Source organism: Camellia sinensis, chromosome 14 (genome assembly GCF_055761805.1).
Source record: "Camellia sinensis isolate YWXY chromosome 14, ASM5576180v1, whole genome shotgun sequence".
NCBI classification, from domain to species: domain Eukaryota; kingdom Viridiplantae; phylum Streptophyta; class Magnoliopsida; order Ericales; family Theaceae; genus Camellia; species Camellia sinensis.
In genome coordinates, this window is record NC_138974.1 from 60,550,080 (window position 1) to 60,567,393 (window position 17,314).

General features: G+C 46.0%; 1 protein-coding gene across 1 annotated transcript; it reads left to right on the top strand.

Annotated features, from left to right (window-relative positions):
* Positions 1-234: 234 nt before the first annotated feature.
* Positions 235-4,724, top strand: LOC114256468 (cation/H(+) antiporter 15). The gene is made up of 3 exons (XM_028196118.2): positions 235-746; positions 2,194-3,198; positions 3,397-4,724. The coding sequence occupies exons 1-3, from the start codon at positions 483-485 to the stop codon at positions 4,564-4,566; spliced, it is 2,439 nt and encodes an 812-aa protein (XP_028051919.2). The 5' UTR covers positions 235-482; the 3' UTR covers positions 4,567-4,724.
* Positions 4,725-17,314: the final 12,590 nt, after the last annotated feature.

Sequence of the window (17,314 nt, forward strand, 5' to 3'; positions counted from 1 at the left end):
ACTACATGCATCAATTAATATATATATTAGTATATCAACTCGTATTATGACATTATTATTGATCCAACCTATTATACAAATTATAAATATTCAAAACTTCTAAAATTATGTCATTTCATCTATTAATATATTAGTTAATATATTAATTGGTACATATAATATTTTTTATTTTTTATTTTTGAAAACGACATAATCCCCCCTATATTTACACATTTTGGTAAGTGGTCAACGTTTAATATGAGAAAACATGCAACTACTCCTTTCCCCACGCCATACCCTTACCCCCTTCTCTCTCTGTCCGTCTCTGGCATGCAATTCCAACTCTGGTGCTCCTCCATCCATCTCTCAATCCTCTCAAGTACGCTCGCTCTCTCTCTCTCTCTCTCTGTTCTACGTACCTAACCCTAATTTCCAAATCAAAACTCCCAATGCATTGGACATGATGATAGAATAGGTGGTGGGTCGATCGATCAAAGACCGGCATGGGTTCGGCCATGAACGCAGGTGAAGGAGCCACCCATCAACATCTCAAGGAAATCCATGGAGGTAGGGTTCGTGTGAGTCTTCCTTACGTTTGCCACAACGTTCACCAAATCAACTCAGGTGGGATATGGCACGGCAACAACCCTCTCGACTACTCACTCCCAACCCTAATGTTGCAATTGTCCCTCATCACCATTATCACTCGCTTCGTCTACGTCGTTCTCAAGCCCTTTGGCCAACCCTTGATTGTTTCCCAAATTCTCGTAAGCTCTCAATTCCTTCATTTTCTATGCCTCTTATTCGCTTTTATTTATTTATTTATTTATTGTTCTCTTCAATTCTTCATAATATTATTGAATCGTGGTGAATTGCTTCCCAATACGAAAAAAATTAGGAATTTATAAAGAAAAATTCATTAAAATAAAAAATGTGAAATTTTGATCAATGAAAGCTATCAATCTGTCCTGTTTCCAATGCAATATTCAATTGAAAATGTTTTGTTGCTTATGTACTTATATTAGTTATTTTTGTTATAGAATTAAGGACAAACTTGCATGTGCGGTTTAATGTTAATGTTTGGAAATGACCACGTAATCTTTGTGGACTGAAATGTACCCATTAACTATTTAATAAGAAAAAGACTAAAATACCCCTATATGTGAACTGCGGATATTTTCATTATTAATTTACCAAAGTACACTTTAACCCTGTGATTTATTCTATGTGCTATTTATCGCTTTCAAATTTGAAAATGAGTATATAACCTCTCGTCACATATTTCACACTTACTGTTAAGTTCGATGAAATGTTTCACAGTGCACTTCAATCCATAAACCACGTGATGATTATGTGGTCATTTTTAAATATTAGGAGATAAACTACACATGACCCAAACTACCAGCGTAAAATGAAATTTGCCTTAGAATTAAATTGGGTTTTTTGTCTCGAGCCAAAAAAAAGTATGTATAGTAGAAAGTAACTTGACAGATGACAGGATATCCCGTGTTATTTAGGTTTTAGAGCACACATTCGAAAATATTATGGTGAATTTAGCGAACCAAATTGGTTCTCAAATTCTTCTTGTTTATTTTTTTAAGCATTTTTCTTAGGATTAAAAGATTAATTATACTAAACTAAAATCTAGCGTGGGTGGAGTTTTGGCTAGGCAAAAAAATGTTTAAAAAGGGAAAGAAAAGAAAAGAAAAGCATCATAATGATTCTACAAAGGTGTTTTTAATTATTTTTTAAAGTACCTTATATTATAATTATGCTGTAAGCCTACCTCTATGGTACCACAATTGAGGACGTGGAGTATCAATTTTCGGTTCCTTATTCTCGTACGGTAACAATCTGCTTTCAGTTAACCATAGGTTTTTGTTTTTTGTCCAGGTTTAGCAAAACCTGCTCAATGCTGCCTCGCATTTTGAATAATCTGGCAGCGAATATTGAATTCTTATTGCACTAGAAATTTTAATTACTATTATTCTTGCATAGTTAAGCTCTAGATCATTCTAATGGCTAAACTTCCTTGATCTTTGTTTTTGTGTCTCCACTATGAGGACCCTCTTGTGATTATTGTTTCATATCAGTACATATTTTGCAAATTGCAAGTGAAAAAAAAATCCTTGACGTGTGACTTAAAACTATAAGAACCTGATGAGGGACTTTGCTAATTGCTGTTGTTTGTGTTTTATAATCTGTGTGGAGCAGGGTGGTGTTGTATTGGGTCCGTCTATTCTTGGCCAAAATACTTCATTCTCAACAAAATTATTCCCCAAGAAAGGCAAAAATATACTTGATACGCTCTCAATTTTTGGATTCACGCTGTTCATCTTCCTAATTGGAGTGAAAATGGATCCGAGCATGGTCTTAAGATCAGGCAAAAAAACTTTAGCTATAGGAATACTAGGTTTTTTCATTCCTTATGGACTGGCCAGTTTTGTTGCCTTCCTCCTCCAGCAATTCCTATCTTTGGACCACGAGATCTCCAGTGTGCTTCCCTCTTTGATAATCATGCTGTCCATGACAGCCTTCCCTGTTATGGCCTGCTTTCTCGACGACCTCAAGATCCTTAATTCAGAGATTGGACGATTAGCCTCTTCATCCTCAATAATCTGTGATATATGTCACTGGACCATCATGTCAGTGAAGTACGCGGCGAAGCTAGCTATGGCGAAATCATTTAAATTATCAGTTGGGTCGTTTCTATCAGCTGTCCTCTATATAGTTGTTATTGTGTTTGGAGTCCGTCCAGCAGCTTTGTGGATAATCAGACATACCCCAGAAGGGAGACCTGTTAAGGAGAGATATATCTCTGCGGTGCTTGTAACGTTAATGTGCTGTGGACTTGTGGGTGAAATTCTTGGCCTGAGTTCCATTATGGCAGCTCTAGCTATTGGTTTGGTGATACCGGATGGGCCACCATTAGGAGCTGCATTAGTGGAGAGGCTGGATTGTTTTGTTTCGGTTCTGTTGATGCCACTCTTTTTCACTATCTGTGGGCTACAGATGGATGTTTTCGCTATAGAGAAACTGAGAAATGTGGGTGTTATGCTGTTGGTTGTTTTAGCTGCTTTCATTGGAAAGATTATGGGGACAATGTTACCCCCGCTCTTCTGCAGGATGCCATTCCGAGATGCCCTCTCTCTTGGCCTCATCATGAACTCCAAAGGCATTGTTGAACTTGCTTTATTGAATGATTGGAAGCAATCCAAAGTAGGCTATCTTCTTCTCCACTTTTTCACATTCTCAGAGTTTCGTTGGTATGAAAGTGGTGAAAAATGAGGGAAACAAAAATTTCATATTAACCAAATCCATATATTAGAGAAGAAATTTTCTGTTTAAATCCCTTTATGTCACTTCAGTTTCTATCATTTTCACTCTCATCAAACAGTCTTGTAATTACATATGCAGATCATAAATGAAGAATGCTATACCATAATGATAATCTCGGTGGTGCTAGTGACGGGGGTAATCTCTCCTCTTGTGAAAGTCTTGTATGACCCTTCGAAAAGGTACGTTGCTTACAAGAGGAGGACTATTCTACACCTCAGGCACAACGATGAACTTCGGGTACTAGCTTGTGTCCATGGCCAAGAAAATGTACAAGCGATCATGACCCTTCTTCAAGTATCCAGTTCTCCCAGATCAGAGTTCCCTGTAAATTTAGTTGTCCTCCACCTCGTTAAGCTCATGGGCCGTTCCTCGTCCCTGCTCATTGCACACCGGGAACGTGAGAAGCCTTCTCCCACCCCTACCATCTCTGAACGAATCTTCAATGCCTTCAAAAAGCTCGAACTACAGAGCAATGGCCGCCTCTTTGTCCACTGCTACAAGGGCATTTCGCCTTATGCAACAATGCACAACGACGTGTGCTCTCTTGCTCTAGAAAAGCGAACGACTCTCATTATTGTACCGTTCCACAAGCTATGGGTCTACGGGCAAAGGGTAGAGACCTCATACGCATTTAGGCACCTGAACAAGAATGTACTCGACAGGTCCCCTTGTTCGGTTGGAATCCTCATAGACCGGGGGAACCGCAAGTCCCGATACATAATAGCCGATCCTTCGTCATATCGAGTTGCGGTGCTCTTCTTTGGGGGCGCCGATGATCGCGAAGCACTAGCATATGCTCGACGAATGTCGCAACATCCCAATGTAATGCTCAGTCTGATACGGTTCGCTGCTTCAAACCCCGCAATTCCAATCGTGGGGGGTACGGAACGGAGCAGGATGCTCGATGCCGATATCTTGAGCCACTTCAAGCTCAACTTGAATCAAAGCGAGCAAGTTTTGTACCAGGAAGAGGTGGTGAGCACTGGTATGGATGTGCTCAGGGTGACTAGAGCAGTGTTGGAGAATGGTTATGACCTTGTCATGGTGGGCAGACGCCACGGAGACTCGAACATCATGCTTCAGCTCGGGAAGTGGAAACAGCGTGGGGAATTGGGGTCAATCGGTGAAATACTTGCTTCCTCGGATTTTGAATGCAGCGCTTCGGCATTGGTTATGCAGCAGCAGACCAGACTATGGGGATTGCAGGATCCAGAGGAGTCAACACACTTGAGAAAAATTAGTTTGTAGGAGAATTATCTTAGATTATTATACATTCAAGAGGCAATATTGTAAACGACAACAAAAAAAGAAAAATGTAGAACAAATTGAACAACCACCATTCTATAAACATGGTGTGTGCAAATATTTTCTTTTTCAATTTATATAGATTCAATTAGATGATTGACAAGAACGAAGAACAAATTTAATGGTCATGGTGAGTTTTATTTGTACAATATTTGACAGTTGACAGTAATGTTTACCAACCTTCTTTGCTCACCAAACTTCCACGTTCAATTTATTGCAGAAAAAAATATATGTTGGATCCATTGTTTATACAGAAAGGATAATTCAACAGAATATTTACGGCTGTGTGTAGAACGATTGCCAAACTATGATTCTATCCTCACATTTTAATATGATGTTTGGATAGGATGTTCAAAGTAGATTTCCACAACATTTAGAAAACTCGGCAGAAAACTCTGTGTGGCGCAATTTTCAAAATTTTTTTTTTTTGAAATATGGTCTAACCGGACGTCCCACCAGTCGCCGGTTGCCCGGAACAGTGTAATTTTTTTTATTTTTTTGCAATTGATATGTTAATTTTTATATATTCGAAAAAAATATTTTCTGAATTTTTAAAAATTTTTATGTGCTTTAATAAAATTTTGAATTGTATGTTTGGTTATGAGTTGTAAGTTTTTGTATCAAATATCATATGTCATATCAAAAAAATTTCACTCAATTCAAAACTCTTTTACCAAACAAATTTTCTACACTTAAATCATAATTCCAAAACTCACAAACTCGAAATATAATTTCTACTCTCAAATCATATTTAGAAAGCTCTATCAAGCACAACCTAAACTTTTTTCAATTGAAAATACAAACAGAATATTTAAACAAATTAAAAACACAGTCTTACAAATTACTAGAGGTGCTTGCGGTTTGGCGATTCAGTTGCGGTCAAAGGAATCTCAAATCTTTCATCCGTTTAAAACTAAGCTGATTGGAAAAAATCAATCTGCAACCGTCCGCTCGTCATCACGCATTCGTCCAAAATGCGGCGGATTGGTTCGGTTCAGTCGGTTTGGACGGATCGATAAATCCCCTGCTCTCCTCTAGTTGAATATATTCTATTGAAAAACAATTTTCAACTTGAATATATTTTTTGATTTTTAAATCTAACTCTAAAAATAATAAATAAAAAAGATGATATATACTGGTTGATTTTTATTTTCAAAAACAGATATAGATGTAACAATACAGAGGCATACAATTTCTACTATTGTTCTGATCATAGTTTTGGTGGTTTTATGTGGATGAGGCATGTTGTGATTGTAATATATGGATGAGGCATACAATAATTTTAATATTCCAAAGTTGCAAACTTTCTTTTTTTAGATGAGACATGCACTGATTGCAATATTTTTTTAAGTCATCGATTGTTATACTTTTTTTTCTTTTTTTCTTAAGAAGTGCACAAGTTAAATTATGTTGAAAATTTATAAAATTTTAAACCGCTAAACCGATTCGCATCTATCTGCCAAGCCGCCAATCTGCTCAATTCACATCCGCCGAATTGGTGGACAGATGCGAATTGATTTTTTCTAATTCGTCAATCTAACAAATGGCTGATGAATTAAAGATTCTGTGACCGCAATAGATCCGCGCCCACCTCTAGAATGAACTAACTTGGGGATGGTATGTTGTCATGCTCCCGCCCTTCTATCCAGATACGAAAATGAAGAGGGAATGAGATTTGCTTTTCCTGTTCCATTTTTTCTGTCCTGCTTCGATTATATTATTATATAATTTAGTTTGTTTAAACATCTTATTTTTGTCTCTTAAATGTTATATCATCTCTCTCGTTAGTAACTGTGCAGGGAGCAAATATTCAGGCAAGCCCGCACTCCTTTCTTCCAAGCTCTTGCCTGTCCGATCGTCCTGCGAGCATAACGGCGGTGAGCTACCTGGCGGTGTGTGGCCGGAGAACCCCTCCGACGATCAAGTTAGACGCATACATAGGGATAGAGGGAGAGAGGACTGAGTTGTGTTTAGTGTTTTTCTCACCAAATTGTGTCATCCACAAGCATGGGGGGCGCAGACATGCTTATATACCTTCTGCGCCCCAAATCTACTCCCAGTGATCTCTCGACACGTGGTACTACTATCCCATCTGTCAGCATAAATCTTATTGAACATCACATAACCCGACTGCCAGCCCACTCTACTGGGAGCTCGGCAACCGGGCTGCAACATCTCGGTTGTTAACGGCCGTGTTGTGCAGTTGGCCAGAGCGCTCTGCTTGCCGCGCTTCGTTTCGACCGAGCTCGGTTGCATCCCGGTATTGCCGAGCTCGGGACAGCTCACGCTGGTTTACCATCGGCCTTCCTGCCGAGCTAACTCTTGGACTGTGGAACAACCACGCGTCCCTTGGCGCCAGACATCCCGCTTGACCGGCTTCTAATTCGTGAAGCCAAACAGCCCGGTCCAACCACGCCTTCTCTTATCCGAGCAAAACCTCTAAGGATGGGGCCGTGTTACCGCGACCCAACCTTGTTCGGCTAAGTCCGTCCGATCTAAATCTGTCTGGCCATTATCACGGCTCAAACCAGATCATAAATCTCCCTCTCATGACACAATTTGGTGAGAAAAACACTAAACACAACTCAGTCCTCTCTCTCTCTCTCTCTATCCCTGTGTGTGCGTCTAACTTGATTGTCGGAGGGGTTCTCCGGCCATACACCGCCGGATAGCTCACCGCCGTTGTGCTCGCAGGACGATCGGACAGGCAAGAGCTTGGAAGAAAGGAGTGCGGGCTTGCCTGAATATTTGCTCCCGGCACAATTGGCGTCATCTATGGGAAGCTTTGAAAGACAAAACTTTATCTTCCAGGCTCATCTGATCGCCGTCCATGGCGAACAATGACGAGATTCCGTTGTCTGCCATCGACGGAGTCACCCCAAAGTCAGGCAGACGGAGAGAAGGGCATCCCACCATCGTTCCTCCGATGGCGGACCTAGAGACTTCTCCAGGAGGACATTCAAGAGATGCACGGGATAAGCACGGAAGAAGTTATGGTCATTCACGGAGTCCAGACGGTCATCAGCGGTGGAGAGAATCACATGCCAGACGTCTGGAACACAAGTTAAGGGACCAAGATGCCGTCATCCGGCGAATGGCGGCGGAGATGGAGGAGCTGAAGCGGCATGTTAAAGGGAAGGATGTAGCTGGAGTGGGAGACCACAGTGAGCGCACCCAACACCGCAGTTCAGGCAATCAGAGTCCGCAACACTCTGCGTCCATTTCCATCACCAGAAGTTACAAGATTGGAGATTCTGACCCGCACAAAGAGAAGTCCAGCGCGCAAGATAGCACCTATCGACCCTCACGGTGACGACGTCGAGGTATTCTTATTTCGCTCGTTCAGAGGATTTGCGGGCAGCCTTGAAGGAACGAGCTCGCCGGCGGGAGGCTTAGAGGGTGCCGGCGTTCCAGCGGCTATCCTATGGGGTTCACGCCAGCGAAGAGGTTGGAATGCCTCCACCCCGCTAAGCAGCGCCACTCCTTCTAGATACAGACTTGGCAAGGCTGAGCGCCACCCCTTTCTCCTTGGAGATAGAAACAACACCGCTTCCGGCAAGCTTCCACCAGCCTAAATTCACACTCTACGACGAAAAAACCGATCCCTACATGCATGTGAGTCATTCCCGACAGGTCATGACTGGGCATAGGCGGAATGACGCACTTATGTGCCTTATCTTCCCGTCAAGTTTAGGCGAACTGAGCTTGAAATGGTTCACGAGATTGCTGGAGGGGAGCATAGAAAGGTGGCATCAGTTGGCCGAGGCCTTCGTGACGCACTTCAAAACCAACACAAAAACACCAAAGAAAGTTGACCACCTGCTGAGTGTCAAAATGGAACCGAACGACACATTGAAGGCATACAACTTCAGATATTGGGAGACCTTCAACGAGATTTTGAATTGCCCGGTCAACCTTGCAATCACACAATACAAGCGAGGTCTCCCGGTTGGACATAGACTGCAGGACTCGCTTACCATGCACCAACCGACATCCATGGGCCAGCTAATGCAGCGCATCAATGAGCACATCCGTGTGGAGGATGATGCATCGGCATCTACCGCGAAAACAACTCCGGTAGTAGCAGACAAAAGGTCAGCTGGCAAAGTGCATGCGGTCGGACAGGAGTCCAGCCGATCAAGTGACCGCGCTGAGGAATTGGACCGTGGCTCAAATCGCAAAAACCGGGGTAGGGGACGTTGGAATGACCGGGATGACTACCCCTGGGATGACGTAGCCGATGCAAACAGAAGGTTGAAAGCAAGGATAGGCATCACCACGGTCTTTAAGATTCCAATCTATTGCATACTTAGTGAAATCCGTGACAAGAAGTATGTCCGGTTTTCTGCTAAGTTAGGCGACGGACAAAAGGGCTTCAATCCGAGGTACCGTTGCACGTTTCACCGGGAGCGAGGCCATCGGACAGAGGACTGTTTGCCTTTGAGGCAACACTTGGAAGAGCTAGTCGCAGCCGGACACCTGAACCTTTACATTGATGGGGGTGTGAAGGCCAATCAAACTCCGGTTGACCCGCGGGGACCGGATGACCGAGATGCGCCTCCACAAGGGGTTATTAATGTCATCCACGGCATAATGGAACCGGCGTATGTATGCGAGCTCCAAGGTATGATCAAGAAGGCAGAACACATGAGGGAAGTTTTGTCGGTTCAGCCTGCGATCAAGAGAGGGAAGACCGAAGAGAAAGATGTGATCAATTTCTCCTCAAAAGACCTAGAGTGCATTCAGACGCCGCACAACGATGCCCTAGTGGTTACACTCCGCGTCAAAGAATTTGATGTCAAACGGATCTTGATCGATCAGGGAAGCTCGGTCGAGATCATGTACTACGACGCTTTCAAACAGCTTAAGCTCCGGGATACAGATTTGGCCCCGGCAACTTCGCCACTAGTTGGTTTCAACTCACAATCGGAGTGGCCTTATGGAAAGATTATCCTGCCGGTCAAAGCGGGATCCGTGGTCAAACAAGTGGAGTTCTAGGTGTTGCAGGTGCCATCCACTTATAATTTGATCCTTGGAAGGGGATGGCTTCACGTTATGCAAGCCGTAGCGTCGACCTATCATCAGGTAATGAGATTTCCCTCGGTTATGGGGGCAATCGAGGAGATTTGGGGCGATCAAGTCATGTGGAAGCAATGCTTCGTGGCGGTCATGGGAGCCGAGTTGCCAAAGGCTTCGTTCAAATGATTGAGGGACCGGAAGACCGGGGAGTCCTTGACGATGTGGGCACCAAGGCCGAGGACAAAGCTGTCGAGGAATTGGTGGAAGTGCGCATTGATACAGAGCATCCAGACAAGTTCTTCTTGCTCGGCTCAAGCCTTACAGCCCAAGAAATGACCGACATGGTTGAGTTTTTAATGGCCAATATCGAAGTCTTCGCATGGTCACCTTACGACATGCCCGGTCTCGATCCGAGTTTTATATGCGATCATCTCAATGTCTTCCCCGAAGCCAAGCCGGTCATTCAGCGAACAAGGAGATCGGCATTGCGTCACGTCGAGGTAGTTGCGGAGGAAGTGAAGAACTTGCTTGAGGCGCGAGCAATTTAGGAAGTGCACTACCCTCGGTGGATTTCAAACACGGTCGTGGTGCCCAAGAAGAATGGGAAGTGGCGAGTTTGTGTTGACTACAAGACCGTCAACCGAGCTTGTCCGAAAGACAGCTTCCCTCTGCCTAGAATCGACCAGCTTGTGGACTTAACGGCTGGACATAACAGGCTCAGTTTCTTGGACGCCTACCGCGGCTACCATCAAATTGCCATGCATGGGCCCGACCGAGAGATCACCTCGTTTACTACACCAAGGGGACTCTTCTGCTACCGAGTCATGCCTTTTGGTTTGAAGAACTTGGGGTAACTTTTCAAAGGATGGTGACCAAGATGTTCGCTCCTCTGCTAGGCCGGACAATAGAGGCTTATATTGATGATATGGTGGTTAAGAGCCGGCATCAGGCAGACTATTTGTCCGATTTGGCCAAGATGTTCGCCATTCTTAAAAAGCACAAGCTACGCCTGAATGCGTCTAAGTGTGCCTTCGGCGTGGGATCCGAAAATTTTTTGGGTTTCCTAGTCACGAACCGAGGTATCGAAGTAGACCCTACACAAATCCGAGCCGTGCAAGAGTTAAAACAGCCTAGCTTGGCTAAGGATGTGCAGCATCTGGCCGGAATGGCCGCCACGCTTAACCGATTTATAAGCCGGTCATCAGATCGCTGCCGTCCTTTCTTTCAAGCCTTGAAATCAAAGTTCTCATTGGATGAAGAGTGTGACCGGGCTTTGGCCGAGCTCAAGGAGTATTTGTCTTCAGCACCGTTGTTGGTCACACCGAAGCCCGGAGAAGAACTCTACCTTTATCTGGCCGTATCGCAGCATGCAGTCAGTGCAGTGCTTGTCCGGTCGGAAGGAATCAAACATCTACCCATCTTCTACGTCAGCAAAACCTTGCTACCGGCAGAGTCGAGGTACTTGTCGCTGGAAAAACTTGCGTTAGCTTTGATGATGGCTTCAAGGAAGTTGGCACACTATTTCCATGCCCATACCATCATCGTCTTGACCGAGTTCCCTCTCAAAGCTTTGTTCGAACGGGTAGACTTCTCCAGCCGGATTCTTAAGTGGGCGGTCAAATTGGGACAGTTTGATGTGAAGTTCCAGCCGCGCATTGCCATAAAAGCCCAGACTTTGGCTGACTTCGTTGCTGAATTCTCACCTGGAACTTATTCGGTATGCCCGGTCGATATTGCCGTGGCAGATGAAGAGGTGAATGCAAGCTCGACCGAAATACCATAGCTTGGCGGCATTGGCAACGCGGAACTTGCACCCCCGCCGAAGCACCTTCAATTAATACGATACTATAGCCCGGTGATGCGATGACGGAGTTGCGTATCACTGACCAACCCGCTTTGTTCGACACCACATCACCAAGGAGGGAAGAAATGGAACAGCTCAGCACAGAGCCTGTGGCCGGCATAATACCGCAACCTGGCGATTCGCCTACGGACTTAGGCATTATGGATCAACTTGCTGAGTCCGGCGCCTAATCACCAAGGGGGGCTGAAGTGGAACCGCTCAGCACAGGACCGAAAGTCGAACAGCCGAGCAACCGTGATCCCATCAACCTTCAAGCTTCTCAGGACCCCTCAAAGTGTTGGAAGCTCTTTGTCGGCGAAATATGGAAACTTTTTTGTTGATGGAGCCTCGAACCGTCACGGTGCCGGGCTGGGTATAGTTCTGATTTCGCCAGACGGACTGACTATTGAACATTCTATCACCCTTGGCTTCCCAGCATTCAACAATGAGGCCGAGTACGATGCGCTATTGGCCGGTCTCAAGAGTACGCTTCAGATGCAAGCATTCGAGCTAATGGTTTACAGTGATTCCCAGCTTGTGGTTAACCAAGTTTCTGGGGTTTACGAGACAAAGGATGACAGAATGATGAAGTACCAAGCTCTGGTCAGAGACCACATCAAGCGATTTCAGGCGATCAGGGTCCAACAGATTGGCCGAGAAGAAAACGGCCGAGCAGATGAATTGGCCGGCCTTGCTTCTATGGTCGACAGCACATCTCCCAATCCTCTTTTGATTGAATTCCTTTCGAGGCCCAGCATTGAGGAAACCGGGCAGACAGAAGTATTCTGCGCCGAGCTAGGTCCTTCTTGGATTGACCCTATCGTCCTCTTTCTCAGAGAACGAACCCTTCCAGCCGACAAAAAGGAAGCACATAAAGTGCGGGTGAAGTCCAAGCGGTTTTGGCTCTCTCCATCAGGCGCTTTATACAAGAAGTCTTTCACCGGTCCCTACCTGAAGTGTGTGCACCCGAGCAGCGTGGAAGCCTTCCTTTACGAAATTCACGAAGGCTTCTATGGCAGTCATATAGAGGGTAGGTCCTTGGCCTACCGAGCTATTTCGCAAGGCTACTAGTGGCCGTGCATGCAAGCCGACGCCCAGAAATATATTCGCAAGTGTGAGAAATGCCAGAAGTTTGCCTACCAGATCCACCAGTCAGCCAGGAAACTTTTTCCTCTCACCAGCCCTTGACCCTTTGCAATGTGGGGGCTAGATATAGTGGGGCCGCTCCCAACAGCACCAGGCAACCGAAAGTTCTTCATCGCGGCCACAGACTACTTCACCAAATGAGTTGAAGCGGAGCCTTTGGCAACAATCAAGGAGAAAGACGTGAAGCGGTTTGTCTGGCAGAACGTGGTCACGCGGTTTGGCGTCCCCAAAATTCTGATCTCTGATAACGACACCCAGTTTGACGGTCGCCTATTCAGATGGTTTTGTGAAGATTTAAAGATTAAATTCTACAACTCTACTCCGGCTTACCCACAGTCCAATGGCCAAGCCGAGGCATCGAACAAGATCATACTTGATGGGTTGAAGAAACGGCTGGAAAAGGCTAAGGGAAAGTGGGCTGAGGAACTCCCCAGCGTCCTTTGGGCATACCGAACAACCCCGCGACGGTCTACCGGGGAAACTCCATTTGCTTTGGCTTATGGCATGGAGGCAGTCATACCTTTGGAAGTCGGCATGCCCACCCTCAGACGTGAAAGTTTTGAACCCGAGCTGAACGCTGAAGCCATTGCCCTCGAACTAGATCTAGTAGAAGAGCGTCAGGAAAAGGATCTCATCCATATCGCTGCCTACCAACAAGATCTCTCAAGGAAATACAACAAAACGGTGCACCCCAAACCGTTCAAAGTAGGTGATTGGGTCTTGAGGAAAGTCATGGGCAATACCCTAGTGCCAGGTGAAGGCAAACTAGGGGCAAATTGGGAAGGACCCTACAAGATAACCGGTCTGGCGGGCAAAGGGGCATATCACCTGGAGGACTTGGATGGTAAAGGAATACCCCGGCCATGGAATGCAGCCAACCTCAAGCTGTATTATTTCTAGCTTTAGCTTTCATTTTGTGCAAAGGAATTTTTTGCCTTACACTTCATGTGATATTCATTTTTGTTAATATATAGAAGTGACTCATCTTTCCCTCAACATTTTTAATGTTGCTTTGACTTTTGAGATTCTCAACCGAGATGATTTACTCCGGTTGAAAGAGTTGATGTTTTGCTCAACTTGGGTATTCTCAACTGAGATGATTTACTCCGGTGGAAAGAGTTGATGTTTTGCTCAATCTGGGTATTCTCAACCGAGATGATTTACTCCGGTTGAAAGAGTTGATGTTTTGCTCAACCTAGGTATTCTCAACCGAGATGATTTACTCCGGTTGAAAGAGTCGATGTTTTGCTTAACCTGGGTATTCTCAACCGAGATGATTTACTCCAGTTGAAAGAGTTGATGTCTTGCTCAACCTGGGTATTTTCAACCGAGATGATTTACTCCGGCTGAAAGAGTTGACGTACTCAGCTGTGTCTACTACCGAGATGCCTTTGCCGGTTAGTTAAGTTAAGCAAGATGGTTAATGTTGTCGAAGTGTTTTGTCCGGTTGAGGTTACTCAGCTGACCGTGCCAACACTTCAAGAAAATAGAGCTTTTTCATTGATGATAAAAATATGTACAAGAGGTGGGGCAGACAGCCCAGTTACATGTGCAGAGCAAAAAGAAAGAAAAACAAAGAAAACTACACTAGGGGGGAAAGGTTAGTGAATTCGTCGCCAGTTTCCTCTAGGTTGATCGGTGGGCTTTGATCTCAGATGCCGGTCGCAGTGTGGCCGGGCTGCTCCTGCTCTTGGCGGTCTTCTCCCCCAGCATCTGCCTCGTCTTCTCCTTCAAGTCCTTCCTCGGCCTCAGCCTGCAACGCGCTGAAGACGTTGTTGGCATATGGCACGAGATAGCTAGGAAGGTAGCCGGTGGGAAGGCAAACACGTTGGTATCAGGACCTTGACCGAGCTGAGTGCAAGCAGCCTTCCAACCCGCCTTGAAGTAGAAGTCCTGGGTGGCAAAGACTTGCTTCTTGTAACTATCCTCGGCCTCCTTGAAGCCGGCATTATTAGCATCTTCGCACTCCTTCTCCCTTGACTTTTTGAGTGCCTTGAGCTCGGCTTTTATTGCATCTCTTTCTTGCTCGGCGGCGTCAATTTTACCGAGCAAATTGGTATTGTCAGCATTAGCAATCTGAAGAGAGGACTTTGCTCGGCCGAGCTTGGTCTGAAGGCTTTGGACTTAGCTGGCAGTGTCGTTTGCCTTTTGCCGCAGTCGATGGATGTTCTTCATGACCAAGTGTTGCTTCTGGATGGCCTGCAAGAAGAAAATTGGATCAGAGTGGAAACTGTGCAAACACTTGTGAAAATTTGAGTAGAAGTTTGAGACTCTTACCCTGGTCATGGACTTCACGGCCGACTTCACCAGCCGGGGGTCTGGGACATAGTCGCTTCCGACCACGTCGCTCGGCAGTAAAAGGGCCTTGGAGAGGTCAAAGGCAAGGAAATGTTCTTTGTTGCCCTTCACGGAGGCCGTTGCCGGGATCTCCTTACCCCGGTGCTTGAGCTGCGGTCGCCATGCCGGTGTTGGGTCTATGGTGACGGTGGGTTGCTCGGTAGTCAGCTCTTTAACCAACTCGGTAGAGGGATCTGCACGAGGCCTTTTCCCAGCCCGGCGGGCTTCTTGGCTGGCTGGGGACGCCAACGCCACCACGGCGCCACTTGATTGATCGGCAGCTGGAGCGCGGGTGACGACGCTCGGTATCTCAGCGGATGTTGCAGTGAGGAGGTTTTTGATACGGCTTCGTTTTGTCATCTCTTCTTCCTCGGTTAACCGGATTAGGGGCACGTCTGGTAGTGTTGGGTCTGGAGGAGGTGATGGAGCATGGAGGAAGTCTATGACCTTACTCCGGCGTGGAGCAGAGTACCAGTATGTCGAGGTGTAGCCGAGCAGCTCGTTACAATCCCGGTTACGATAACGGAGCACGGCCCTGATGGCTTCCTCGTCAGGGTAGTGGTAGTTGGCTTGTAAGGCGTGGATTCTGCAAAGGAAAGAAGAAAAATGTTAAAGTTCAGATTATGGAACAAAGGCAATTGACCGGGAAAGTTAGCACGGCTTACATGTCTCGCCGAAATTCTTGCTAATGAACCAGCCCGATACGTCGGCTGTTTCATAATTGCCGGACACCTAGAAAAAGTCGTCGTCGTGTAAGTCTTTGTCTAGGGTACCGGTCACTATTTTTTCTTTGCCCGGCCTAATCTTTAAGTAGTAGGCGAGGCCATCGCCAGTGTGCCCAAGAGTGTACTGTCGCAATATCTCGGCTAAACCTAAGTTGGTCCCTAGCCGGTTATTTAGTTCGTGAATGTCGTTGGTTATTCAGTAGGTGTTGGTTGACACTTGTGTAGGTGCTAGCCCGGTACGGCGCAGGAATTCGGTCAGCAGAGGGTTGACCGGGAAGCGGAGGCCTCTTTCAACAATGGAAAGAACGATGAAGGGACACTAGTCTAATCTTCCCCAAGGGGTTGTCTCGATCTTGGCGAGCTCTAGGTGAACATCTGTCGGGATATCGTAGTCTTCCCGAAATACGGCCAAGGCAGCCGGGGTGTCAACGAGGAAGCAGAAGCGCCCCATGTGTAGCCGACTAGTTTAGCTCGGCTGAGGTGGTTTGGCAAAGACTGGTGTTTGGATGGCTGCTCGGTCTTTGAAAGCCTCAATATTTGGTCAGTGGTCCCCTTGGACTCTGCAGGAAAATGATGGCAATTGTAAGTGTGAGCGCGTTCGTGCAAAACGAGCTTGACTTTAGCTCGGTCGTAGAGGGTGCCAACTACCTCGGTCGTCAAGGTGAGTCAAGGAGCTCGGTCGCTCAAGCGGACCAGATTTTAGCCCAGTCTAGCGACCGAGTTCTCTGCCTACCCGATTTCTCCTAAGGTTTTGACAGACTAGTTATTTGCTCAGTCTGAATGATTTTTTGGATCAAAAGAAGACCTGGAGCCCGGTCTGCCCCAGATCTTCAGTGTTCATCAGGGAAAATGAAGAACAGTAAGAACAGCGACGCAAATAAGGGCCATGTGAGGATTTGGGTTAGGGTACGTCCTAAAATCTACAGATTTATGCCCTAATATGTGCAATACCAAGTGAAATAGTAAAAAGGAGGGCTTGAAGGACTTACCAGTTGAAGACAGTGGCTCCTCCTTCAAACACAGCTCAGAAATGGCAAAGGAAGGATGGCACGAGCTCTGGGTCGTCGAAGAGAATGGAGAGGCAAGAAGAGTAGGATGAACGAAGATGGGCATGCTTTTAAGGTGGAAAAATCGCCAAAAATTTGAATGCTAACGGACGCGTTGGTTGGCCGCTTGAGGACCAATCAGCGTATGACACGTGCCCCATTAATGGCGGCGACAGAGTTGAGGGGACATGTTGGTCAGACGAAGCGACGACCGAACAAGTCAGGGAACCGAGCAAGTAAAGTAGCCCAGTTGGCCTCTCGCAAAACTAAAGACCGAGGAAGAGTTAACCCGGTCAGAACAAGTAATCCCAGTCACGCTTGCGCGGACGGAATTAAGGGGCAATTGAGAGGGAGATTTATGATCTGGTTTGGGCCGTGATAATGGCCAGACAGATTTGGGCCGGACGGATTTGGTCGAACAAGGTTGGGCCACGATAACACGGCCCCATCCTTAGAGGTTTTGCTCAGATAAGGGAAGGCGTGGTTGGACCGGGCTGTTTGGCTTCACGAATTAGAAGCCGGTCAAGCGGGATGTCCGGCGCTAGGCGACGCGTGGTTGTTCCACGGTCCAAGAG